A 27,275-nucleotide genomic window follows, 5' to 3' on the forward strand; every position below is an offset into this window, starting at 1 on the left:
AAGCCGGGCCACGGCGCTCGGCGTCCCGGGCTCGGCCGACGAGAGCCCGCCGTGCCCTCCCGGCCGCCCGGCCCGCCCTGCCCGTCGGCGCCCACCTGCCCGCGCGGCGCGCCGGTGCTTCCCTCCGGGCCGCCGTGGAGAAGTTTGGGCTCCGCGCCGGCTTCCTCCTTCTCCCTCCTCCCTCGTGACAGGTGTAAACACTCTGCCCGGCCGAGGCCCGAGGACGGCTGCCGCGGGAGTCGCGCCGCCTCGCAGCGTCCGCTGAAGGCTGCGCCGGGCGCCGACGGCCCGAGCCGGGTCCCTGACGGAGAGGACCTTTTCGGCACTCCGGGAAATCCTCCGCGTCCTCTCCCTCGTTGCGTTCGAAAGTTGAGCCATTATTCTTTACGCGCCCGGCTTGGCAGGGGCCGCGGGGTGCAGGGCTAGATGGAGGGTGAGCGGTGGTGGGTTCTCTTTCCCTCTGGAAACTGAGGCTGGTTGGGCCTCCCACCGCCCCCCACCCTGCTAGTTTATTCAAGTTATAGCGTGATTTCCCTGCGAATCTGTTGCGGTTGAGGAAAGAACTGACTCATACATGTAAATATTAACGGGGGCGGGGCGGGGAGCGTCAAGGGAGCGATGGTTCTGTTTCAGGGTTCTCACTTTTAAGAGACGTAAAACTTTACCCATGAAGTTCAGGACCTAAATATCTTCCCCGAGTTACAGCCTCGTACTCGAAGGTGGGTTTTTGTTTGTTTGTTTGTTTGTTTGTTTGTTTGGGGGAGAGTAGTGGTGGGGTGGTGTCTCGGGAACGGTTTAAATCTGATTTTACATTTAAACTATTAGAGAAATATATGCGAAACTCTAGGGGGAACTGTGCTTCAGCTCTAATACGTTGATCTAACCAGCCTCGTTTACATTTTTTAAGATTCTAAACGTTGGCATTTGTCGTTATCACTTTTAACACTTTCCATTCGTGTATTTGTTAAAGCAGAGGAAGTATCAGTGGTTTTATGGAGATAGCGCACACAAATAGAAAGTTGGATCCAGCACCAACATTTCTAGTCCAGCAAATGGCACTTACTAGATTCTTAGATACAGTCAGTATCAGATTTATTTATTGATGTTTAGAAATATCACAAAAAGCTCCTTAAAGAGATTTAGTAGGACACTTGAGTTTGAATGTCATCTGATCTTTTGACCTAGAAGCTGTAATGAAAATAATCCTATGTCAAGCAAAAATATATCCATAATGACATTGATAATAAATTTTGCAGAATCCCAGTTGTTTATGAAAATCTCATAATCTAGAATCACCTATGAAATCACCATTTTAGAATGTTATTTTAAATTTTAATCTGTTTTTAAAAGCTGGATACAAAAAGCAGTGAAATTTGAGTACCGATGAGTTGGGTTTTTTTTTGTTTGTTTTGTTTTGTTTTTTTGTGAAATATAACAGGCAAGGAATCCATTAAATAGCATCTCATTGAGGAATTGCTGGTCTCTCCAGCCTCCCCCTCAAGTCTCATTCTGTCTCTTATGTATTTAGATACTAAAAAATACTCAAGAATTATCTAATTTAAATATTTATATTCCAGTTTAATGTTACCAACAATTTGTTTTTGTTTGTTTTGGTTTTGTAGGGTATTTGGTTTGGTTTTTGAGACAGGTTTTCTCTGTGTACCCTTGGCCATCCTGGGCTCAAACTCACAGAGAGATCTGCCTGCCTCTGCCGACCTAAATGCCGGGATTACAGGTGTGCAGCGTGCTTTTGGGTTTTGAGGCAGGGTTTCATGTAGCTCATGTGTAGCCGAGGCGACCTTCAAGCTCCTAATTCTATCCTTGTATCTCAAGTACTTGGATTACAGGTGTACGGCATCATGCCTAGCTTTCAACAATTTGTAATTTAAAAAATAAAGGCTCTTTCTCTGTAAGCGCTTTCAGTTCCTCATTAGATAGGCCAGAAAGACTTTACAGCCTGAACTTCATTTTTTGTTGTTGTTGTTTAATCCAGCAACTATGGATTTTACGTATGACATTTTGGTAATTAATTTTTAAAAATAATATATGTATGTGTATGTGCAGACACAATCACAAGACCTTTTGCAGCTTTGCTAATTTCTAACACTGATATGAACTGCTTCCTGGAAGCTATGTACCTGCTCCTTTCTGTTTGTTTTGTGCTGCTGAGGTATGACCCACAGGCCCTGTGTGTTCTAGGCAGGCACTGTACCAGTGAGCCCCATCTCTAGCTGAGCAAGAAGCTTTTTAAAATGTTTTCGTAAGTCAGTGAAGTGGTTCAGTGGGCTAAAGATGCTTGTTGCCAAGCAAGGTCTGACTTGAATTTGCTCCCCTAGACCCATATGGTGAAGAAGGGGCTGCTGCAGCTTGCACTCTGGACTGGTGTATGCACGCACACATAGACAATGCAACTTTAAAATCTGAATTCTTGATGAGAATACGTTGTTATTTAATCCTCGCAGTAACCCTCTGTGGTAGACTGTAGAGTGCCATCCCCATTTTTTCAGAGGAAACAGGTACAAAGATGATAATTTTCCTAAGACAAATCACCTGGTAAGTGACAAGGCAAAATACAATATAACATTTATTTAGTTTTTTTAAAATGCAGAACTGTACTACTTTTTTTTCTGGGATTCATTAAGCATGTATCACAAGAATAAAAATGTGTGGACTGGTGGTGTTTTGCTCAGTGATAAAAGACTTGCTTGGCATGTATAAGATCCTTGGTTCAGTGCCATAGTTGTACAAAAAGAAGTGGAATAATAAACACCAAGTAAGTATAAAAGTTAACCTCTGGAGAACTGGAGAGTGCTAAAGGATGTGGAAGGAGCCTGTGACTTTTCAAACAGACCTTTACTGTTTGAAGCCTGCCTGGTTAGAGCAAGGAAAGTGTAGCACAGATAGGCTAATAATTGTGTAGTGGGTTGTGCGATCATTTCTTTTCCCCAAGCGTTCATTGCTTGAAATGCTTTATAGTAAAATTAGGAGTTTAGATATTTCACTACGAAACAAAGTGTCATTTTTCTTTTAGCATGATTTCAGGATTGAGTAGGGAAACAATGTTATTTTGTATTGACTTCATTTTAAAGTACAGAAACTACTAACTTTAAAATGTTTGAATTGAAGCTTTTCTAGTTTTTTCTAACTTAAGCTCGTTTGCCTGGGCCCTAGTCTAAAATTGCTGCCCAACATCTCAATAGCTCTATATGACTCTCATGGTTCCCTAAGATTAGTCATTGGTCAGTAGGTTAGACCAGTTCCCTGGGAAAGAGAGGTCAGAAGCTGTTGAGTGGGAAGTTTCTGAGAAGTGTGAAGAGAAAAACAAATGCACTATTCTGTCTTAGTCTTGTTGACTATAACCACTCCTATTCCAAATAGCTAGGGTGAAGGCAAAGCCTTCAAAGAGAAGTCGCTAAGAAACCAAGTATCTCTATGTTCAGAGCTTAATTTACAGGCACTTTTAATAGTGAGTAGTTCCCAGAGAAAATAACATGGTAAATGAGGGTGAATTTCCTCCTTTTGATTCTATTTGTGTAGATATAGCATATTGTAAATAATTTCAAGTGGATGTCTGCTGAGGCTTTTCGTGTATTCTTAAAGTAGTCATCAAGTACCTGCTTTGTGTCAGGCCCTTTGCTAGGTGTTGGGGATACTGAAATGATGTAGTAAAGCCCTACCCCCACAGAACTTTGATTTCTTGTGTGTGTTTATACATACATGTTTGTGTTTGGGACAGGCCGATAGAACAAGAAGGTAGCAGGCATGAAGAAAAGGGTTGGGGATAAAGGAGAGTTACTTTTTACTTTAAGTCACAGACTGGGTGGCTCTATAGTGTATTGGTGGGTCCTGCTGTTTAACATATGGTGGGGTGAAGGCATAAGACCTGCAGGAAGTAAAGAGAACCCAGGGTGGGGGATTGGTAGAGGCAAAAGTATTCCCAAAATATTGAAAGGACAGTGGCACGTAAGTACAGTCTGTCTGTATAGCAGGCAGGAGAGTTAACAAGAGGTCAGATCAGAGACCGGGTGGGCAAGCAGTGTTGGAAACCCTTTTATAAACATTCTAGAGACCACCCTTTTTACTGTGTGCATTGGGAAGCCATTGTTTCTCAAGGTTTCCAAGGGAAGATGTCAGATAACATATGTTTTGCTTTATTTTATTTATATTTTGTATGTGTAAGTTGTGTGCCTGGTGCGTGAGGATACCAAAAGAGGGTGTTAGAGTCCTTGCAAAATGGAGTTATGGATAGTGGTAAGCTGTCATGTGGGTGCTGGGAATCAGACTCGGGTCCTCTGCTGGACAAGTGGTCTAAAGCCTGAGCAACTCTCCACCATCTGGCATGTTTGGATAAATGATTTTATGATAAAAGGATATGTTAGGGCTGAGAGTACAGATCAGTGATAGAGTCTGTCATTATGCGTGTACACTGTTATAGAGTCCATCTACATACTTCCTACACACATCTACTTTCAAACAAAAAGATGCATGTACGTGCTGTATAGAAAAGAGACCACAGGAAAGCAAAAGTAGGAGCGGAGACATTTATTGAGGAACTGGGCACACTGATGTGCTCAGACACAGTGGCCAGGACCAGTGGTGGAGGGGATGAGAAGTGGTAGGACAGTGCTTGAGTTGAAACCTATAATTTCCCCATTGATAAATGTGGAGAAATTGCCTCATACAAAGACTGGAGTCTGTACAGCCAGTGTCCTGGCCTATTCGGAGTCTATTCTGCATTCTAACTAAATTCTATTACATATCTTACTGTGCCTGGACAGTGGCTCTGTATTATTCTTAGAGCTAGCCATTTTCTCCGTGAGACCCTTCAGAATTTTTTCTTACCTGGGTGTATAGTACTTACTGTACACCTTTAATCTCAGCACTCAGGAGTTTGAGTCAAGCCTGGTGTACAGAATCCCAGGCCAGCCAAGGCTATATAAGAAACCCGTGTCTCAGAAAAAAAGAAGGGGAAAAAGAAAAAGAAAAATTCTTCCCCCTATATATAGCTTCTCATTTTCACCATTTCTGCTTTTACCAATCAAGTATGACCTTTTTCTTAAAATCTTGTTAGCCACACTCTATTTCCTCTAATACACACACACACACACACACACAGAGAGAGAGAGAGAGAGAGAGACTATTTTAAACTGTTCAGCCCTTCTCACATTAATCTCCCTTAATTTATTTAAGTGTTAAGTTTCATTAAGGTTATTACTCCCTTTGTTCTAGCAGCTTTGTGTATAGTACAGCAAACGTCTTGGTGGGTATATTTTTTTATGCTTAAAGTATACAAGGTTATTACATCAGACAAGCCAAGAAATGGCCACTTAAAAAAAAAATGATCTCTTACAGTTTGGTTTGGTTTGGATTTTTGAAATGGTCTTACTATGAACCCCTGGGTGCCTTGGTACTTACTATATAAGCCAGGGAGCCTCAAACTTCTGGCAGTCTTCCTTTCTTAGCCTCCCTAGGAAAGGGATTTACAGGCATTTGTCACCATACTTAGCTCCTGATCTTCCACAGGTAGTAACTAATTATATTTCCTCACTCACACACACACACACACACACTCGCTTTTCACAAAAATGGAAAAGAAAACCTTTAAATGTATTGTTGTGGGGAGCATGCATGCCGTCATGTTTGCTTAGAGATCAGAAGATGACTTTGTGGAGTTTGGTTCTCTCCTTCAAGCCTTACAAGGGTTCCAAGAATCAAACTCAGGTCACCAGGCTTGTGCAACGACTCCTTTACCTACTAAGCTTCTTCCTGGCCCACCAAAATGGAATTTTGTGCATATTTTTCTTTGCCACGTAACCTAAACTAATGGTCAAGGCCTTATTCAAATTCTTCTCTAGTTCATCCAAAAATGGTATATTGAAATTATTGTTAACTTTTATGTTATATGTTATATTTTTCTAGATCTTATAGAAATTATAGAAAAATACAGAAAGTAAGGGGGAACCAGTATGCTTCATATGGCAGTAATTCATCTGTTTAACACCTGATACCAAAGAATAGCTATCAGAAGGAATACTGTAAGGGAGATGTCGCCGTGTGTGTGTGTGTGTGTGTGTCTGTCTGTCTGTGTCTGTGCAAAGAGGCCAGAGGACAACATCAAGCATCCTCCTTGGTGTTTGCCTTTTTTTTTTTTTTTTTAGGCAAAATTCACCACTGAACCTGGACCCTGCTGAGCTGGGTGGTTTGTTCTCCCTGCTATGGGCTGGGATTAGCCATTTTAACCTGGCTCCAACCTCAGGTTCCCATGCTTTGAGCAGACACCTTACCACTTGTCTCCTCTTCACTGGCCACTTTGCTTCCAAAGGAAGCTGTTAACGTGGTTTTCCTTCAGCTTCAAATTGAATGGTTTTCTTTTTCTTTTCTTTTTCATTTGTTTGTTTGAGACAGGGTCTCTTGTAACCCAGACTAACCTCTAACTTGCTTTGTAGCAAGGATAAGTTTGAACTTTGAACCCTTGGGCCCCAGTTTTGAATGCTAGGATTAGCGGTATGTGCCATCATGTTCGGCAGATACAGTGTTGGAGATCAAACCCAGGGCCTCAGATATGCTGAGCAAGCAAGCACTCTACCAAATAAACTAAGCCCTGGCCTCTGTATTTACCAGCAAACTCTAAACATTTTTCCATGTTCCTAATAACCTTTAAAACATGATGTTATTAGTGGCTTTGTAGAATGCCATCAAATGAGTTTCATAATATTTTGCTATTTCTCAGTAATTGGATGTCCTGGATTTTTTTGGTTTTGTTTTGTTTTTTCTTTAGGGCAGGCAGACTGGCCGGTTGTCTTCCTTCTTTCCTTTCTTTCTTCTTTCCTTCCTTCGACACATGCTACAGTTATTTGGAAAGAACTTCATTTGAGAACATTCCTCCGTCAGATAAGCTGTAGTAGGCAACTCTGATGGACATCTAGATTAATGATTGATGTGGGAGGGCCCGGCATATTGATTGGCAATCCCAGGCAGGTGGCCCTGGGTTGTACAAGAAAACAGAACAGACTGAGCAAATGTTGAGGAGTAGATTGGTAAGCAGCATTCTTTCTTGGCTTCTGTGTCAGTTCCTGCCCTGACTTCCCGCAGTGATAAGCTGTAATCGTGGAGGTAAACTAAACCTTTCTTCCCCGAGTTGTTTTGGTCATGATGTTTCTCACAGCAACTGAGACCTCCCTAGGACAATGGAGTTTTCTGTTTCTTACTGTTACAGAAGAATGTCTGGGTGAACAAGATTGCATATAACTATCTTTTGTTATTTTTCATCAGATCAGGTCTTAGAAACAGCTGTCCCGCAGAGCCTAGTGTTTCCAAGAAGTTATGATAAAACCAATTCTACCAGTGGTGATTGAGTGCCCATGTTTTAATTGATGATCAGTGAATGCAAATTTTTGAAGTGTTTGCCTGAGCTGGGGGAGGTGGCACAAGCCTGGAAAATAAAGGGAGAAGGATTAGGAGAATTCAAGATCATCCTTGGCATCATAGCCTAAGCTACATGAGACCCTAAAAATTAATCATTTACCTGAATTTTTATTAATGTACTTTTGCAATAAGGAATTTTTTGATGATTAAAAAAATTTTTGAAGGAGATCTAGAAGCTCACAAATAGAAATTTGGTAATGATGCTACTTAGATGACTCAGTGAGTAAGGGCACTTGCTGGAAAGTCTTATGGCCTGCGTTTGGTCCTGGGACCTACATAGTAAAAGCAGAGAACCAACTCCCAAAATTGTCCTCTGCTGTAATGTTTTCACCATGGCATGCATGCATAAGCACATATACATTAGACAGACAGACAGACAGATAAGTAAGTAGGTAGGTAGGTAAGTAGATAGATAGGCAAGCAAACTAATACAAAATAAAAATAATTAAAAAACGTTCTCTCTACTTGTATTACTGATAGCAATAATCAGAACTGGAGAAATTAGAAAAGAAAGAAAACTTTTTTAATACTTTAAGAGCAATTTCTGGTTTGTGAACTCAATTTAAGGGGTCATGAACAACTTTTAAGAAAATATGAAATAAGTATGGTATGGTGGCACGTGCCTGTAATTCTAGCACTTGGGAGATGGAGGTAGGAAGTATAGGAGTTTGAGACTAGCTATCCTGGGCAACATGAGACACTGACTCAGAAAAATCAAAACTAAAAAGAAGAAACAGATGAAGTAGAACTTAGAAAGTCAGTGTATGCAGAGAATGAATTCTGTTTTGGAGAAACTTTTTGTTCAAGGGATGAACCCCTTAATTGGTTATCCAATGCAAAGTGGGCAGTCCTGAAATCATACACATACAGATAACAAAATGGACTTAGCATATTGTATTTATATATTTTTGCATTTCTCTCTATGTAAATATAACAATAATAAGAAAAGGAGGCCATTATTTGGGGATGGGGGATAAGGTCCTCACTGAAAGTGTTTAAGGGAAGAAAGGACAGGGGAAAGGGATATAATTATATTTAATTAAAATATATTTTTATCTGGGCAACAGTGGTACGTGCCTTTAATCCCAGCACTATGGAGGCAGAGGCAGGTGAATCTTTGTGAGTTTGAGGCCAGCCTAGTCTGCACAGTAATTTCCAGGACAGCCAGGACTACACAGAAAAACCCTGTCTTGAAAAACAACAGAAAAACAAAAGGAAGAAAGAAAAATAAAAAACAAATATATATTAAATTTTTTTCGGTGTAAATAGAAGATGTACTCTGTCATCAGTTGAAAATGATGCAAAAAATCATGCTTGTATGGCAAACTGACTCTCTGTTAATTTGTGATCATGTTTGGTAAATTACAAAGGACTTTTTCCCCTTTAGCCTTTAGTCTTTCTCCCTTTTATTTCTCTATCTCAGGCAAAAGCAAAACTTTAAACAAAAACATTTAAAAAAATCAACCAGTTAGAAATGTTTGCTATATAGAATTCTTTCCATAGTTTCCATGGAGTTCTTGGTACAGGGAGTCTACCCACATGTCTACCCACAGGTACCCTGATAAGCACTGTTCACAAAGCTTTGGTTTTGATCATCTATTCCCAAGAACGTCACTGGGGTAGCATTTGGATCTGTGCATCATGTATATATATATAATATATATATATATATATATATATTTTTTTTTTTATGGGTTATTGTATAGTTTGTTTGTGTTTGTGCCTAGCTTATTTCCTGGTTTCCTTCTGATACTGTAAACGCTGTTGCACTAAGGGCCAGAGAGTAAGTTAAAGTCAAGCTAGTGTATTACCTGGAAAAGACTTAATTTGTAAGGTAAAGCTGCTGTTATGTCAGTCATATTTTAAGGCCATATATGTGAATTTAGATTATCTAGAATATTGTCTACCTCCTTTACTGTGCACTCAGGTAAGCAAATTCCAACTGTTCAGTTGTAGCTTTATAACTCTTGTGGCTGCTTCTTCTTCTGCGTAGTAACTCTTGTAGGAATTTACTGTTGTGTGGAGAGCAGATTGTAAGAGAAGGGCAAGAGCCAAAAACTTGACAGTTTTCTTTTGGTTACATACTATAATGGTGTCTTTATTCTTGAAAGCCCACAAAGTAATTTGTGATTTGGGGGCCTTGATAGGGGGATTTTGTTAGTTTTTTTTCCTCACACTATTCTAGTCTTTTGAAGTTTAATGTATCAGTCTTGACTAAATTGTGAATTTGAAACATGCAGCAAGAAATGTCTTTGAAGTATGTCAGCCATTCCTGTCAGGTGATTGCGGAGTTGTTTATAGAAGATTTTTCGTGAAATACTAAAAATATTCCCAGAAGCAGAAAAAGCAAGAACATTAACTGACCTATCCAGTGCAGCATTGTGCTTTGGTGACACTGGCTGACACCTCTGTGTGCTGAGAATTTCTACAAATGAAAGCAGATGTTCATGTTAGCAGTCTGTTGAATACAAACACTGGTACTTTTTGCCCGTTAGCAGTTCTTTCCTATTGCTAGCGCATAGAGTACTACCTCTGACAACATACTTGTCTCTTCAGACAGGTTGCAGCACAAAACCTCATCTCAGTCCAGCCTCCCTCAGACCACGCTTAACCCAATTAACCATGTATGTTTTCTAACTTACTTGGTGGACCACTGATAGGCCAGAGGCGAGGTACTGAAATCTACTTCCTTTGGAAGGAAGTGTATTCAAAGCAGTCAGGAGAGAAAATGACCCAGTAAGCACAAACATGTATTCCTTCCCTATTTTGACCCAGGCCCTGAAGATACAGAAACAACAGAAGACTGTGGCCACATAGCATTGCCATCTTGAGCTTGGCCAGGTAAAGTAACTTGCTAGAGTAGACTTAGAGCTATGACTACAATTACATGTTAGTCCAAGGATGTTTAGGGTAGATAATAAGTGAATGTGGCCAGGCGTGGTGATAATTTCAGCATTCGGGGAGGCAGAAGCAGGCAGATCTCTGTGAGTTCGAGGCAAGCCTTGTTTACAAAGCAAGTCCAGGATAGCCAAGGCTACACAGAGAGAAACCGTGTCTCAAAAACAACCAGAATAATAATAACTATGATGATGATGATGATGATGATGATGATGATGATGATGATGATGATGATGATAATGATAATTGAATGTGGATGAGAAAGGAAAAGAACATGCAGAGAGTACCCTGTATCTTACATATGAAGAATCCTTTATATTCCAACCTGGGGCTTTTTATAAGTCTTTATTCTTGTGATCTTTCTTCTACCTAGATAGGAGCTGTATGCAACCAGTTTTACTTCAAGACACTCATGAGAACTTCTGGCTTACATTTCCCTAGTTAATTTCAAAACAGCTGTTTTAAAAAACTGTTACTGGTAAACATTATGATCTTAGTCCTTTAACTTTGGTCTTCAGATCGGGTTTGTCATCAGTCCTAACCAGTTTCAGAAATTATATGTTTTATATATGTAAGCTAGATTGCATATTTTCGAGGGTCTGGTTATAATAATTAGTAGTAAGTCACCGTTATGTGTCTTCAGTGTAGTTAAAAATATTTTTAAATGATTGGTTCTCTCAAAGACCTTCCAAAATCTAGAGTCACAAATGTTTTGCTGACTAAACAAAACATTGATTTATGTGTTTGTTTATGTGTCAGTTACTTTAGACACAGACTTGGTGTAAATGTGATGGTAGTTGATAAGTTACAGTAGAGTGTATGGAATCGGCCAGGTGCTGAAGATCTGGTCCTGGGGTAGTTTTATTAGGTGTCTGGAACAACTGAAAGTGTGGTGGTTCCTGCCAAAGCGCTGGGGACTGTAAGAATTTTAACTTGAGCCATCCTAATTGATATGTAAAGGTTTTGTGCTGTGGATTTGCGCTGCTTGTTTGTTTCTTTGAGGCAGAATCTAGCCATATTGCATAGGCTAGTGTTAGAATCACCATGTACTCCAGGCTAGCCCTAAGTACATAATCTGTTTTCCTGTCTTGGCCTTCCAGGGCTGTCAGGCTCTCTTTGGGCTTGTTTGTTAATTGCGTGTGGGTGTGATGGTGGGGTGGGGTGGGGTGGGGGCAGGGCACATGTACCACACATGCATGTGGCCAGTCAGTTCTCTCCTGCCCTTTTGTGGCTTCTAAGAATCAACCTCAGGTTCCCATGCTTTGAGCAGACACCTTACCACTTGTCTCCTCTTCACTGGCCACTTTGCTTCCAAAGGAAGCTGTTAACGTGGTTTTCCTTCAGCTTGTATTTGAATCAAATTGAATGTTGTTTTTTTTTTTGTTGTTTTTGTTTTTTTTTTTCCTTTTCATTTGTTTGTTTGAGACAGGGTCTCTTGTAACCCAGGCTGACCTCAGACCTGATGAGACCTTTAGTTACATATGCAGTTACTCTAGCATCATGTTTTAAAAGTCCTCTGCAAACTGTCCTCTGCTTATAACACTGTAATAGCAGCTTTGTGTTCTCATACAGACCTTTTGCTTTAAATCAAGTCTTGATACCTGGTAGTTTAATAGTTTCCTTGAAAACTCTTTTTAAATAGCTAATAGCTGTCCCCCTTTCTTTGACTTCCTAAGCTCATTTTTACTCCTAACTTTAAAGGTCTCGGCATGCAAAGTCAGCATCTCATATTTTCCATGCCAGACTAGAAGTCCGTAAGCAAGTGCAGCTTCTCCTGGTGAAAGATTAATACTATGATGTCTTCCTACAGTGTGTTCCGCTGCCCTGGCTGCCAGGCTGCCAAAGGGCCCCCCTGGCTCACTGAAGCTTGGACTACTTCTGGATTGTTCCTCTGACTCCTTTATATAAGACCTTCCTTACCAAAATTCCCAGACCCCAAACCCTTTGATCTCTTTATAGCCCAGAAGGTATGCTTTGCATTTTTAATTATTGTTCCTCACCTCCATTGGACATGAATTCCCATGAAAAACTTTTCAAAGTACAAAAGCCCTGCTGAGATTCTCATTCCCTCTGCTCTGACTTCTGTTGGCATACTGACTCTTATGTCAACTGTTTGTGTTTACCATGGTTTGACTTTCCCTGACTACCAAGACCATACCCCCATGAGTTTACTTCCTTCTAAAACGCCTTGGAACAAGCAGGCATAACAATAGCAAGTGGAATACTTCCTTCTTCTCACTATTTGCTCAGGTAATATACAGAAATTAGAAGGCTGGCTAGAAAATTTTCTGGTGCCGAATGAATAATAAGCCATCTGTTAAGAAGGATGAAGAAACAATGTTGTATGCAGGTACAGCATTGAAGTAATAGCTCATTTACCTTTCCATTCCAGTTAAACAAAAGCAGGTATTAAGACCCCATATTTTCAGTGTTTAAAAACAATGGATAGTTTAAGTTAAATATAAGTTTTAAATTCCTTGTACAATTGCTCCTTTAATTATTATAAAACTTCTTTTAATAGAGTTGGTCTGGACATAGCATAATTATCTGGGACCGTATAAACCATCTCTACACTAGCTGCTTGCCTGAAACTGAGAAACAGTGTAGTGGCATGGTCTTTCTGAAAGTTTCTTAAGGGCAAATGAGCCAGAGCCAAGACCTGCTGGAGAAGAAGAAGAGCAATGCATACTCTTCTAACAGGTGCCTCAGGATTGAGAAGTATAGAAATCTTTGTAGTCTGGAAGGCTAGGAGAGCTTATAACACCTAGAAAATAGAATACCTTGCCAAGATGTAACAGTCTTGTGTTGTTGCCTTGGTTACAAATGTCCTGGTTCAGATTTTTGTGTTCGCATTGACAACTGATTTTGAAATAGACCTGAACCAATTAATTATTCCATTTTCAAACAGTGACAGATTCTGTAAAAAGCAGTAGTTTAAGTACAAGAAGATTCTTCTAGAAACGTCATATATTGTTCTTTAAATATCAGATTGCTGGGCACGGTGCCTGAGGTCTGTATCCCCAGCACGGAGAAGACAGGCAGTAGTGGGATTGCATGGATTGAGCCCAGCCTGAGCTACACAGCAAGACAGCTAAAAGAAAAAAGTCCAGCGCGGTAGGAGATTAAAATAGTACATTCACTTGAAATACCTTTGACAGCTTTTACAAGCCTACATATGCGCTTGCCACAGGTCCCAACATCACGTTCTTGGCGCCTTACACTTCTGAAGCGCCTTATGTAGAGTTCTTAGCTTCTTTATTATAATCCTGTTTATGACAGAAAGTGCTAGAAACCCTAATGTTTTCAGCAGGCAAATGCTGGCATCATAGAACATCTGTACAGTAGATCCGGCAGACATGTAGACAGATGTGATAACCAAGATGAACCTTCAGGGTATTATATGCAGTAAAAAGAAGTCAACTTTAAGGGGTTTGCATTCCGTATGGTGCTGTTTACCTAATACTCTGAAGCTGGACCTGGTAGTGTGGCCTGAAATACTGGCTGCTCTTAAAGCGGACGGAAAATGCTCTAAGCTCAAGACTTACCAGAGCTTACTTACAAGACTTACTTTGCTACAGAACAAATTCATCACCAACTTCAACAGCTTAGAGAGACCCTGTCTCATACAAAGTGAAAGCTGAATATGGTCTGTTCTGATAGTAATCATATGCTAACCAGTTTCTGATTTTGCTACTATATCATACGTGAGCAGATGTCAACATTACTGGGAACTGGCCTGAGGGGTATATAGGATTCCATACTATTTTTACAACTTTTTAAAGTCTGTTTTTTTCAAATAAGAACTTCAAAAAGAAAGTATATTGTACATTCAGGTTCATGGAAGCGTTATTCACAGTAACCAAAAGGTGCTGTCAACCCAAAAGTTCCCTGACAAACTATGACACATGCATACAGTGGAGGATTATTTAGCTGTAGAAATGAATGAACCTTGACATAAGCTATAAGAGATGGACTCTATGCTATGTAAAACAAGCATGAAAAATTACTGTTTGGTGGGTACAAAAGTGTTTTGAAAGATGAAGGACCAGGTTTCAGATGAGGGTGTGTAGCTTGCATAAGGAGTACGTTAATTTCAATATACTTATTTATTTGTTTACAGTGTACAGGTGTTTTGCCAGCGGGTATGTATTGCACCACATGGGTGCCTGGTGCTTAAGTCAGTCTGAAGAGAGGATGCCAGGTCCATCTGAAATGGAGCTATAGATGGTTGTAAACCACGGCATGGGTACAAGGAACTAAAAGCCAGGTCCTCTGCAAGGGCAGCCAGTGCTCTTAACTGCTGGGCCTCTCTCTGGTCTCTTAACTTATTTTCTTTATTTGTTTGGTTTTGAGACAGGGTTTCTCTGTGTAACAGTCCTAGCTGACCTGGAAGTTACTAGGTAGACAAGAGTGGCCTTGAACTCACAGAAATCCACCTGCATCTGCCTTCTGAGTGCTGGGATTAAAGGCACCAGCCACCACTCCCAGCTTCCCTTTTATTAAAAACAAAAAATACTGGTTTGTATTTTATATGTTTGTGTGTTTATTAGTATATATGGGCAGGTGCCTGAGGAAGCTAGAAGAGGCACCAGAATCCCTGGGGCTGACAAGTGGTTGTGAGCTACCCACCATGAGTGCTGGGAATTGAACTAGCCCATGCTCTTGCTGAGCCATCTTTTGAACCTCCAGTATTTATTTATTTGTTATTCATTTTATGTATTTTCATTTTGAGAGCTGGAGAAGTAGCTCTCTGGGTAAAATCTGCTCTACAAATATGAGGTCCTGAGTTTGAATTCATAGCACATAAAAAGCCAGGCATGACTATGTGTAGCTATAACCCAAGCTTTGGGTTGCAGAGATAGTTAGATCCCATGAGCTCACTGGCCTGCCAGCAGCCTAGCCAAAAAGGAAGCATGCAGTTCAGTGAAAGACATTGTCTTAAGATAGAGAGCAAAGGAGGAAGGAGATACCAGTGTCCTGTTCTTGACACATGAGCATGCACAAACACGTGCACATGGGACACCAGACAAGTAAAGAAAACAGGATTTATGTGTATCTAATTTCTTCCTTTTAAAATGAGCAGAAGACTGGGCAGTGATGGCACACACCCTTAATCCCAGCACTCTGGAGGCAAAGACCAACCTGCTCTGCAGAGTAAGTTCCAGAACAGCCAGAGTCATACACACAAACCCTGTTTTCAAAAACAAAACAAGCAAAAACTAACACTAACATCTCAGCTAATGTTACTTTCTTCTTTAAGATGATTTCCTAATGAAAATAATTTAAGCTAAATATGCCATAATGGAGTCTTCTTTTCTGACTTGTACATTTCTGTCATGAAATGTTTCATGGTTGACCAGTCCCTGACCCCTAAGTTTTTTTTTTTTTTTTCAGTCTCTTTTTACTGGTGGTGTGGATTTCTTGCTCCTGTCATTTTATTGTTTTTCTTACTTTGAATAACCTACGTCCATTTCTTTTTCTCAGAATTCCTCTTAAAGGTTTGATGGTTTATTGAATCAATCATGTTTGATTCTTTTGTAATTCTCATTGTCTTATTTTACTGTTCTGGTGAGGCTTATTATTTCTTTAATGATTATAATTATCCTTTTTCTTTTTTTTTTTTTTTTTTTTTTTTGCATGTGGTTTAGAGGTCATGAATTTGGGTTAGGCTTATCTTGGAAGGTTTTTATCTCACCTTTGAATCTGAAGGGTAACCTTACTGTATGCACAGTTATTTTTTTTTTTTTTCAGGACTTGAAATACAGCATTCCATGCCTTCTGACCTTTAGCGTTTCTGCTATTGATTTTGCTGTTTTTCTGATGGACTTCTTTATGTGACTTAACACTTCTCTCTTATGGCTCTTAATATTCTTTCCTTGTAATGTTCTTTAGGTGGTTTAACTATAACCTGATGTGGAGAAGTTTTCTTCCGAGCATGTCTGCTTAAGATTCTAAATGTTCTTAAGACTTGGAAATTATCTACTAGTGCTTCCCTGAATAGGTTTTCTATGCTTTTTGCTTTCATTTCTGTTCCTTTGTCTATACCAACTCATAATTTTGATCTCTTACTTCTCATAGGTTGTTTCTTATTATGTCTGAATGTGACAGTTCATTAGCATTGTCCTTAAGCCCTAGTATGAATGCTCCAGTTTACTGGTGAGGCTCTCAGCTGAGTTATTTATTTGATTTGTTGAGCTTTTCATTTCTAAGAATTGTTTGCCTGTTTTTCAGAATCTTTTATTGACATGTTCTTTCAGATCCTTTATGACAGTAATTCACTAGTTTAATTATTCCCTAATTTATTGCAATATATTATTCTGAATTCATTGATCATTTTTTATTTTTTTCATTGATTCTTTGTGAATTTTACATCATAGACCCCAATCACATTCATTTCCCAGTTCTTCCATATCTGCTCTACACTCTTGTAACCTTTTCCCAGAACTCTGGAGGCAATCTCTGAGTTCCAGCCAGCCAGGTCTACAGAGGAGTTCCAGGGAAGCCAGGGCTAAACAGAGAAACCCTGTCTTGAAAAAGACAAAAAGAAAAAAAGAAAAAGAAAAAAAAATTGAAATCTCAGAATGTCATTGTTCTACCAAGTGCCCCACTAACAAATGCTAAAATAATAAAAATAAAAAACAGTCGGTCATACCTACGTAATCTCACCCGAGAGAAAAATACAGCATTGGACTGGAGTGATAGCTGTTAGTCAAGTGTTTGCCACACAGACACAAGAACCTGAGTGTTATCACTGTAATCCACGGGGGAGGGAGAGGATGTGAGCTGCTAAGGACAGGTGGTTTCCTAAAGCTGGCTGGTCAGCCAACCTAGCTAGCAAGTTCCAGACCAGTGAAACACTAGGTCTCAGGGAAAAAAAAAAAAAAAAAAAAAAAGTGTATATGGAGCCTGAGGAATAATATGTGAATTGTACCCAAAGGCACGCATACATGTGACACACATATACCTGTGTACACACATATACATACATATACACAGAGCAGTGAAATTTTCATTGTTTTGGTAGTGGTGGTTTTGGTTTGTTGTTTGGTTTTTTAGATAGTCTAATGCCCCGGTTGACTGGCCTAAAGATGTTCGTGATCCTCCTGCCAACACTTCCTGAGTCTCTATGCCCAGATAACTTTGTATTGTTTAAAACTAACTTGATTTACATGATGGAATGTTAAGCAATTAAAAACAAGGAAATATTGAAATTTGCAGGGAAATGGTGGGAACTAGAAAAGATCATCCTTAAGTGAGTTATACCAGAAGCAGAAAGACACACATGGTATATACTCACTCATAAGTGGATATTAGACATATAATATTGTATCAACATACTAAAATCTGTACACCTAAAGAAGATAAACAAGGGGGAGAACCGTGGGTAAGATGATCAGTCCTAATGCAGAAAGGCAAACTGGATGGACATTGGAAGAGGGAGAAAACAGGCAACAGGACAGGAGCCTACCACAGAGGGCCGTTGAAAGACTCTACCCAGCAAGGTATCGAAGGAGATGCTGAGACTCAGCCAAACTTTGGGCAGAGTGCAGGGAATCTTATGAAAGAAGGGGGAGATTGAAAGACCTGGAGGAACAGGAGCTCCACAAGGGGACCAACAGATCAAAAAATTCTAGGCACAGGGGTCTTTTCTGAGACTGATACTCCAACCAAGGACCATGAATGGAAATAACCGGCACAGATGTAGCCAATGGCAGCTCAGTGTCCAAGTGGGTTCCCTAGAAATGGCAACAGGCACTGTCTCTGACATGAACTCAGTGGCTGGCTCTTTGACCACCTCTCGCTGAAGGGTGAGCAGCCTTGCCAGGCCACAGAGGAAGGCAATGCAGCCAGTCCTGATGAAACCTGATAGACTAGGGTCACAGGGAAGGGGAAGAGGACCTCCCCTATCAGTGGACTTGGAGAGGGACATGGGAGGAGAAGAGGGAGGGAAGGTGGAATTAGGAGGGGATGAGGGAGGGGGCTATAACCGGGATACAAAGTGAATAAACTATAATTTATAAAAATACAAATAAATTTTTAAAACGTGAAAAAAAAGATGAAATTGAAAAAAAAAAACTAACTTGAAAAACCTTGTGATATGTAATCTGTCTTCTCAAAAATAAATAAATAAATAAATAAATAAAATGCTTTTCTTTTTCTTTTAAAGGCTTAAATTAAATATTGGAAAGCTGCTAAACAATGGAGCCAGACATCATTCGAATGTACTCTTCATCTCCCCCACCACTAGACAATGGAGCAGAGGATGATGATGAGGATGAATTTGGGGAATTTGGTGGATTTTCAGAAGTCAGTCCTTCTGCTGTAGGGTTTGTTGATTTTGATACACCAGATTATACTCGATCCAAGGAAGACTTTGTACCTTCAAACCATTTTATGCCAATTCATGATTATTCAGAAAATGTAGATAGCCTTACAAGCTTTAAGTCCGTTACAAACGGTAATGATAAGGACATCACTGCTGAACTTTCGACTCCTGTGAAAAGTCAATCTAATGTTGTACTTTCTACCACCAGCAAAGAAATGACTCCATCTCAAACTTTAGGTCCTTCCACTGATGGTATGGAAAGCTCAGGAGATTTAAATAAAGTAGTGGTGCAGGGACCAAACCCTGGACAACCCAGGCATTTCTCTCCAGGAGATTTTAGAACTGATGCGAACATTATTCATCAAACCAAGCAGTTAGAGAGCTGCAACGGTGAAAAGCCTCCTTGTCTGGAAATTCTAACAAATGGGTTTGCAGGTTTGGAAACTGTAAATCCTCAGGGAACAGATGACCTGGACAGCGTGGCTGATGCAAAGGGATCCAAGCCTTTTAGCATTTGTGGCACTGAGTGCAGTTTAGATTCTGCAGCTAGTACTGCTAAGGAATTTGCAGATTTTGCTACATTTTCCCAAACGGAAAGGATACAACTAGAAGAAATAGAATGTGCAGTTTTAAGTGATGGTGATGCCCTGACCGTTCAAGAAAACAGAATCAACAGAGTCAAGGAGCTGAATTCTATGAAAGACGTGACTTTGGGTGGAAGCTTTGAGGATAAAGAAGGTACTGATGGTGAGCATCAGGTCTGTTTTTCAGAAATCCATGTAATAACCAACAGAGGTTTTAGTATTGAGAAACAAGACCTTCAAACACAGCAACAGGATGAATTTTTAAATTCAAGAATTCAGTCTGAGGCTTGGAGCTTGTTAGACTCAAATGAAAATTCAGAAGCCATTGGGAGGGAACAGTGTAAAACTGAGGAATGTGCTGGCCATTGCATAAATTCTACTGATACTTCTGATGTTAATGAAATTAGTTCTTCCAAAGAAGAAAATAAAAAGTTTACTAATTCCAAAACCCCAGACCCTGATCCCACAGAAGGAAATGTTTTGGATGACTCTGCTGCAAGCATAAGAAATGGTGACAGTGGTGACGACTTTGTGACTTGCCACATAGCCAATGAGGGCGATTTTGGTGACTTCGGTACAGCCAGTGCCACCACCCCGCCTCTTGTTACTAGTGCTCAAGATTCAATGAGTGATGTTACTTTTGAAGAATCCTCAGAACATTTTCTACATTTTAGTGAACCAGGTGATGATTTTGGAGAATTTGAGGACACAAATGCTGTTTCTTGTCAAGAGGAAATGGTATTTACTGAGGCAGACCTAAGACAGACTTCTGATGGTTTATCAGGGGAATATCCATTGGCAGAAAAGTCTGATAGAAAAGACAGTGAACCTGATTCAAAACTGGAAAATGGTCAAGACAGTGAATTTGGAGATTTTGATTCTGTGCCAAATACTCAAGGCAACGGTCATGCTTTTCAAGACTCGGATGACTTTGCAGACTTCAGTTCAGCTGGTCCTAGCCATGCTGTAGATTGGAACGCGTTTGAGGATGATCAGAAAGATGGTTGTTCCTGGGCTGCCTTTGGGGACCAGCAGGCTGCCGAATCTCATCATCGAAAAGAAGTCTGGCAGTCACATAGGACAGATGAAAATATTGATACTCTGGGAACCCCTAAGATGCACGGTGTCTCTTTAGCAGCTGCCAAAGGAACAGTTGCTAGTGGTCATTTGCAGGAATCGGTCACTTCAATTCAGGTATGTCCTAATTTCCTCTATTTTGTATAACATGTTAATTACCAGGGAGACTTCTAATACAAGCTTTTTAAAAGAAGTTAACTGGGTACCTGTTAAGGGAGTTTCTGTATCAAATAAGATATTTACTGGCCTGATTTGTAGATAAGATTTTTTTTCACAACCCTTTGAAAATTAGTAAAACTGCTGTGACAGGGAGTTTCTTAAATAGTTAACAGAAATTTATTTATAAAAAATATTTGTTGTAAATATTAGCCATTTTTACTTCTGTTTTTACAGAATCTTTACAGTGATATTAAAACAAGGCTGAGCCCTTTGTTATTTTAGAGGTTAAAAAAATGTCAGTTAACTATGTCAGTTAAAATGAGATTGAAGTACAGTTTTGATTTCAGGAGAGAGCTAATGATTTCAGGAGAGAGCTAATGGACTTAAAACCTCATGGCTTAACAGTTACAAAAAGATCTGTCATGAGATAAATTAAAGTTTATCCCTAGAAGAAAAAGTGACTGTGGATTAACTTATTGTGGTTTATTAATTTATTTAGAGTTTTTGCTTGTTTATTTGTGTTTTGTTTTGTTTATAACTATTCTTAGGGAGAATATTTTTACTACTCAGCACCTGTGTATAATTCTTTCCAGTTTATAGTCTTTCCAAAAAGATTTGTTAATATTTATTTTGATCTAAAATAGCCCCTGTAGTGGTAGCTTGAAATCATTGTTTCCCAGTCCTGAGTTGTACTCTGTCACAGCTTTTACCATTACTCTGCCCAAGTGGTGAGGAAAAGGGGGAGGAGGACCACTTCTTTATAGTTGTGATTGACATGGAACATCTTGCATAGGCTTGTTTTTAATATACTAAGATATGTCAGTATGGTCTACTATTTTTCTAGTTGTTTTTTGCTAAGAAACCCATTTCCAACTCTATCTTTGAAGTCTGTTAATTGAAATAAATATACTTCATTGTTTTGATAGCTTTGATCCATGTGGTATTGCCAGGTGGTGTTCACAGCTTTTCACTTTTCATTGGCTTTGAGTGTCTGAATAGTTTGTTTGCTACTTCAGTTATTGCATAGTTTAGCTAACGTGCAGTCTTAGTATTTATTATTGAGGAAGAGCCTTATAATTCTAAGCAACTAATTTTAATATAAAATGAAGACTGTTGCCTTGATCTAACTCTTTCCCTATTTAGTTTCATCTCAGCAAAGTATAAGGTGACAGTGGTATTGGATGATCTTTAGTTTGCAGCCTTAGAACTTTTAACATCATTTGATAATGAATGTTTTAAAGTATGACCACTTCAAATGGAAATCTTCTACATCATACAGGTTGATTTTACTTATATAGAATTTCATTATTGAATATATACACACACTTCTGTATGTGGGCTTCATTGAAATATGACATGTGATTTTTGCATCTTGACAGCCATAAAAAAGCTTTATGGTTTGAGATAATGAGGGAAAAATACACAGAAACAGAATTTTGTTTTGTAAAAAGTAAAATGTAAAGTGCATAGAAATAGCAAAAATACTTATTAAAACTTGCTGAGATCTTTTGTCCCAGGCTTCTCATTTTTATTAATGGCGAATGGGACATATAGAATTTTAAAAATAGATGAAGAATAAACTTCTGAGGAGAAAGCTGAGGTGAGGGAATGAGTAAGCGCTGCTAGTAGACTGAGTCAGAATGAATACAGTTAGTTAAACAGTGACATTCGTACCTGCTGTTCTGAAGGAAACTGGCCTGGACTTTCCTCCCTGGACTCCAGATTGTGCTGAAATAGTACATTTGTCCTAATCTTGCCATTTCAGGAAGGATTAGTTTCATTAATGTGTTTCTTAAAATGTCTCCTAGCTGTAGCAGTCTTCCTTCATCAGTCTGCAAGTGCTGAGTTGCAGGCATGAACCAGGAATCTTGATAAAACAGCAAGAGGCCATTTCAATAAAAGAGTTAATAGCATAAGCGTTGATATAACCGTGAACTTTTGTAAAACTTTAAATATTACTCAAAATGGTACTTGAGAATTTAGGTCATTGGTAAATACTAAGGTTTTATTGTAGAAGGGAGGCGATGAGTTATTTTTGATAGTAGCTGCCCAGCTGGTATCACTGAGGAGTCCCTAGGTGAACTTTGAGAACATTTAGAATGAGGCTGCTCTTTTGGAGCGCCCAGAGCCCTATCAGGTGACTCAACTGCTTGTGAGGGACCCACACCTCTGCACTCCTGGTGCCTTTGCATATGTGTGCGCATGCCCACGTGGGGCCAAACGTGCACATAATTACAAATAAAAATTTAAAACTTAAGGGTGGGGTCAGGGAGATGGGTTAGCAGTTAAGAGCATTTGTTGCCCTTATAGAGGATCAGGCACGATTCCCAGAACCCACATGGTGGCTTCACAACCAATTACAACTCTGTTTCCAGGGAGCCAGGGCCCTCTTCTGAATTCTGTTAGCGGCCAGGCCTGCACTTGGTGCATAAATAAATGCAGGCAGAACACTCATGCACATAAAATACACCTTCACATTTTTAAATTAATTATTGAATTAAAATGTGATGGCGTAGACTGGCAGTTCTTTCATTACTGCCGTGCCACTGCCCCTTGCAAGTGTATTTTTTAAAGAAAGAATCTTTTCTGTTTAAAAGAAAATTAAAGATCTCACAAAAAAAAAAAAAAAAATATTTTGGCTTGTGCTATTTTGAGATTAAGTTACTAGTGTTTCACCAGAAAGTCAGCATTCTGAAACTGAATGTAACAGATCTTTTCCTTCTGTAATCATTTGCCCAACATTGTGTGTGTTTTACTCTTGCATGAACATTTGAATTCATGACTGGAAATAGAAACATCAAAATGAAGGAAGTAAGGCTGTATGTGATGGCTCATTCCAATAATCCCAATATTCTGGAGGCTGAGACAGGAGGATGGGAGAATCAAGGAAAGCTTGAGCTCTATAGAGAGTTCCAGGCCAGCCTAAGCTTCAAAATGAGACCCATTTCAAAAACAAATAGTAAGATTAAGTCTTGACCTTATAGATTTTTGTTTACTAAGTATTTGGTTGAATTTTATTTCCTTTTTATTGTTTCTCCCTCAGAAATTTGGTACTCTGGTCTTTAATAGGAAATAGGAGTACTATTTTAGGTTCGTCCAAAGACTGTACAAAGGAAACAGTCGTCTTTTCAGAGCATGGTAAACATCTCAGTAGCTGTTCTTATTTTAGTTTGAAATTAGGGCTTGATAAGTGTATACGTGTAGCTTGTATTTGATATCTTACTTAATATTTAATGGTGGTAAGGCATAGGGTATCCTCTGAAGTGGAAGGTTAAATTACTCTGATTTTAAGTTTCTTCTACATAAGGCTTAGTGTTATCAATAGCAAAATTATTGGCAATAGAAAAACCAGTATTCATAAGCAAGAAAGAGAAAGTAATTGGAACTATGCTGAAGAGATTTTAACATTTGCCTTAAATACAAGATACTTTAAATGTGATTTGCATTTCAGTAGCAGAAGAACCAAGTCTCAAATCCCAGGAGTCATTGGCACTCATACCTCTGAGAAGCTGAGCTACACTTGCAGTACAGTAAACTCTTGGAGGTTTTTTTTTTTTTTTTTTTTTTTTTTTGGTTTCACAATACTAGGGATCTAAAATAGGGCCTTGTCTGTGCTAAGGATCATTCTCCCACTGAGTCACATCCTCAGCCCCATATGCCTCCCCACACACACACACAGGGTTTCTCTGTGTAGCCTTGTCTGTCCTGAACTCATTTTGTGGACCAGGCTGGCCTTGAACTCACAGAGATCACCTGCCTCTGCCGCTCCAAGTGTTGGGATTCCAGGCACACATCACCATATCCAGCTTCATATGCCCTTTTATATTGTGGGTAATTTATAAAATAGAGATGTATCATTTGGGGGAACAGAATCAATAGGGTATATGTAAGAGAAAGGGGAGAGGGAGAACTATGTATTTACTAGAAATTAAGAAGCTCCAAATACATAGAAAGTTGGAGTGTATTTGAAGGCCTGAAGACCAGGAGAGACTTGACAATATTGTGTGTTTAAGTAAGAAGATAGGAAAACTGTCATTAGAAAGAAATTCCCTGCTTCTTGTTTTTTGATTTTTCTTCTATCCATGTCTTTAATTGGGTACAGTCTCCTCACCTTAGGGAAGGCAGCCTGTTTTAGTCAGCTTATCAGCCACACAGCAGCGGACAATCATCTCTTATTCTGAGTCTAGCCTCGGCAGACACCAGGTATGCATGTGGTACACAGACATACATGCAGGCAAAACACCCGTACACGTAAAATAAATACAATTTAAATATTTGAAGTCACAATTTAAATAGTAAGTTACAGCCTTCAAAAATTGAGTGGTGCCTCATTAAATGAAAACTGGAAGTAAATGTCATGTTATGACCAGTTTTACTCTGCTTAGAAATAGTTTATATATCCTGGCCATGGTGGTGCACGCCTGTAATCCAGCACTCACAGAGGCAAGGGCAGGGCAGATCTCTGCAAGTTCGAGGCCAGTCTGGTCTACAAAGCAAGTCCAGGACAGCCAAGGCTACATACAGAAACCCTGTCTCAAAAAAAAATAAAAAAATAAAAATAAAAAACTAGAAAAAGAAACAAAGAAAGAAAGAAGAAATAGTTCGTTGATAGGTCAGTATAAAGTTCTTTTTTTAACTCATTAAAGAAAATCTAAGGGCTGGAGAGATGGCTCCGTGGATAAAAGCACTGACTGTTCTTCGAGAGAACCCAAGTTCAATTCCCAGCGCTCACATGGCAGCTCACAGCTGTCTTTAACGCCTGTTCCAGAGATCTGACATCTTCACATTGACATACATTCAGTCAAACACCAATGTACATAAAATAAAAATAATTTTTTTAAAAATCAAAATTTAATATCTTACTTGAGTAACTCTAGCCTTTGATGTGATAACTTTTATGCTCAAACTATAATGGTTAAAAAAATGTAGTGTCTGATTGCAGTGTCTTAAAAAATCAATTTCAGTGTGAGGGGACTTGTCAGATCACAATAAAGCTGTTCTTTTTGATAGGCTTTCATTTCTTCTGAGCATTATATTGGTTATATTTTTATGAGCTGGAGAGTTGGCTCAGCAACTAAAGACAAAGTTGTACTTACAGAGAATCCAGGTTTGGTTCCCAGCAGCCACATGGTGGCTTACAACTAGACAATTGTAAGTAACTCCAGTGCCAGGAAATTTAACTCCCTTTTCTGACTCTTGGGAGCACCAGGCAAACACATGGGACACTAGCATACATGTAAGCAAAATACTAATACACATAAAATAATAAGTCTTTAAAAGTTAGTTTTAAATTTAAATATTTTTAACATATCTACTGTATGTGTTTTACACTTTGTATTTCATAATACAGTGAAGACAACCAAAAATAACAGTAAGTCAAATACTGATATCCAAAATTTAGATCTACAAGGAGTAGCCTCCTCAAATAAGAGTTTATACAAGAGGCTCTTAAGTAGGTACTTGAAGTGGGATGGTGGTGGCGGCAGTGGCAGTGACAGCACACACCTTTAATCCCAGCACTTGGGAGGCAGAGGCAGGAGGATCTCTGAGTTTGAGGCCATCTTGGTCTACAGAGCTGAGCTCCAGGACTTGCAAGACTGCTACACATAGAAACCCTATCTTGAAAAACTGAAAGAGAAAGAAAAGTAGGTACTTGAAAACTAGCCTCTGATTCTTGGGGAAGGTACAAAATAACTGGATTTAATTTATCGTTACATTCTATGTGGTAGAATTACTAGGTTGAGTCCAGTGATTTCGTGATGCTTTAGAATATTAAAATAGGGGTAGAAAATATCAATAGTGAGCAGCGAGCCTAGTTTTGACTCTTATTCCTTAGTGTGTTTCTGTTATATGTATCTTTTGTATACTAACAGTAACTAACAGATACACGTTGCCACTCTGCCTCCCACTGAGTACCAAAAGTATCTACTCGTCTAGTTCTTCATCTGCGATCTTTGGAGAGCACAGCAGAAGTTGAGTCTCATGCGGTCTTCTACCTGGCAGACAGCCCCCGCCCTATCAGGTGTTAAGTTGTCAGCACTTAAGTACTGGGGTCAGGTAGTAGTGACACTTGGCATTATACTGACGGCAAGATTGCTCTCATAGATAATTGGAAATTGATATTTTAAGTGTGAAAGGCATGAAGTAGCACATGCCTTTAATTCCAGCACACAGAGAGAGGTGGAGTGGTAAGGTGAGGGTGTCTCTGAGTTCAAGCCCAGCCTGGTCTGCATAGTGAGTACCAGGCGAGCAGAGTTACATGGTGAGTAAATGTCACAACAAATTTAATTTAATCAAAATCTTTGTTAGTTCTCTTAACTGCTTTTTTGTTGTGTTGAGTTCTTTTTTCAGTAGCTGATGCTGCTAGCAGATCGTGATTATTTAAATATTGATTTATTGTTCCAGTTCAGCGGGTGGCAAAGAATGGCCTACGGCACAAATCTGTCCCTTACTTCTTGATTTGGACATAAAGTTTTACTAAAACCCACTCATATTTGCTTTTTTTAGAGATGAGTTACAAAGCCTAAAGTGTTTACTATATTGCTCTCTGTTGAAAAAGTTGCTAAACCTTGTGTTGCCGAATTTAAGAAGAGATTGGAAGCAAATGTTTAGCTAATTCTAAAGATATGTAAAACTCAGTTTTACATTTGTATGTAGTTTATATTCTTTGTGGGGAAACGCGGAAAAAAATTGAAGTGGTTAGGTTAATGGAATTTCCCTCCCTCAGACATGCTGCAGTCATTTGATCCCTTGTTCGCTGATCGCACTAGTATGCCTGAGACCTATGCTGTATGGAGCACTGTCCA

The 27,275-nt window shown here is 39.4% G+C and overlaps 1 protein-coding gene across 3 annotated transcripts in view; it reads left to right on the forward strand.

Moving 5' to 3' along the window:
- The window catches only part of Aftph (aftiphilin), a 55,095-nt gene that overhangs the window by 617 nt on the left and 27,203 nt on the right, over positions 1-27,275 (forward strand). For 2 of the 3 annotated variants that reach the window (XM_055628772.1, XM_055628774.1), the window contains exon 2: positions 18,491-20,427. In XM_055628772.1, the coding sequence (XP_055484747.1) occupies positions 18,523-20,427 (1,905 nt within the window). In that variant the 5' untranslated portion in view covers positions 18,491-18,522. Of the gene's footprint in view, positions 1-572; positions 720-18,490; positions 20,428-27,275 lie in introns of those variants that run through there. The other variant, XM_055628773.1, reaches the window with a different exon arrangement.

This window comes from Psammomys obesus, unplaced genomic scaffold (assembly GCF_907164565.1).
Source record: "Psammomys obesus unplaced genomic scaffold, mPsaObe1.curated_primary_1811, whole genome shotgun sequence".
NCBI lineage: Eukaryota > Metazoa > Chordata > Mammalia > Rodentia > Muridae > Psammomys > Psammomys obesus.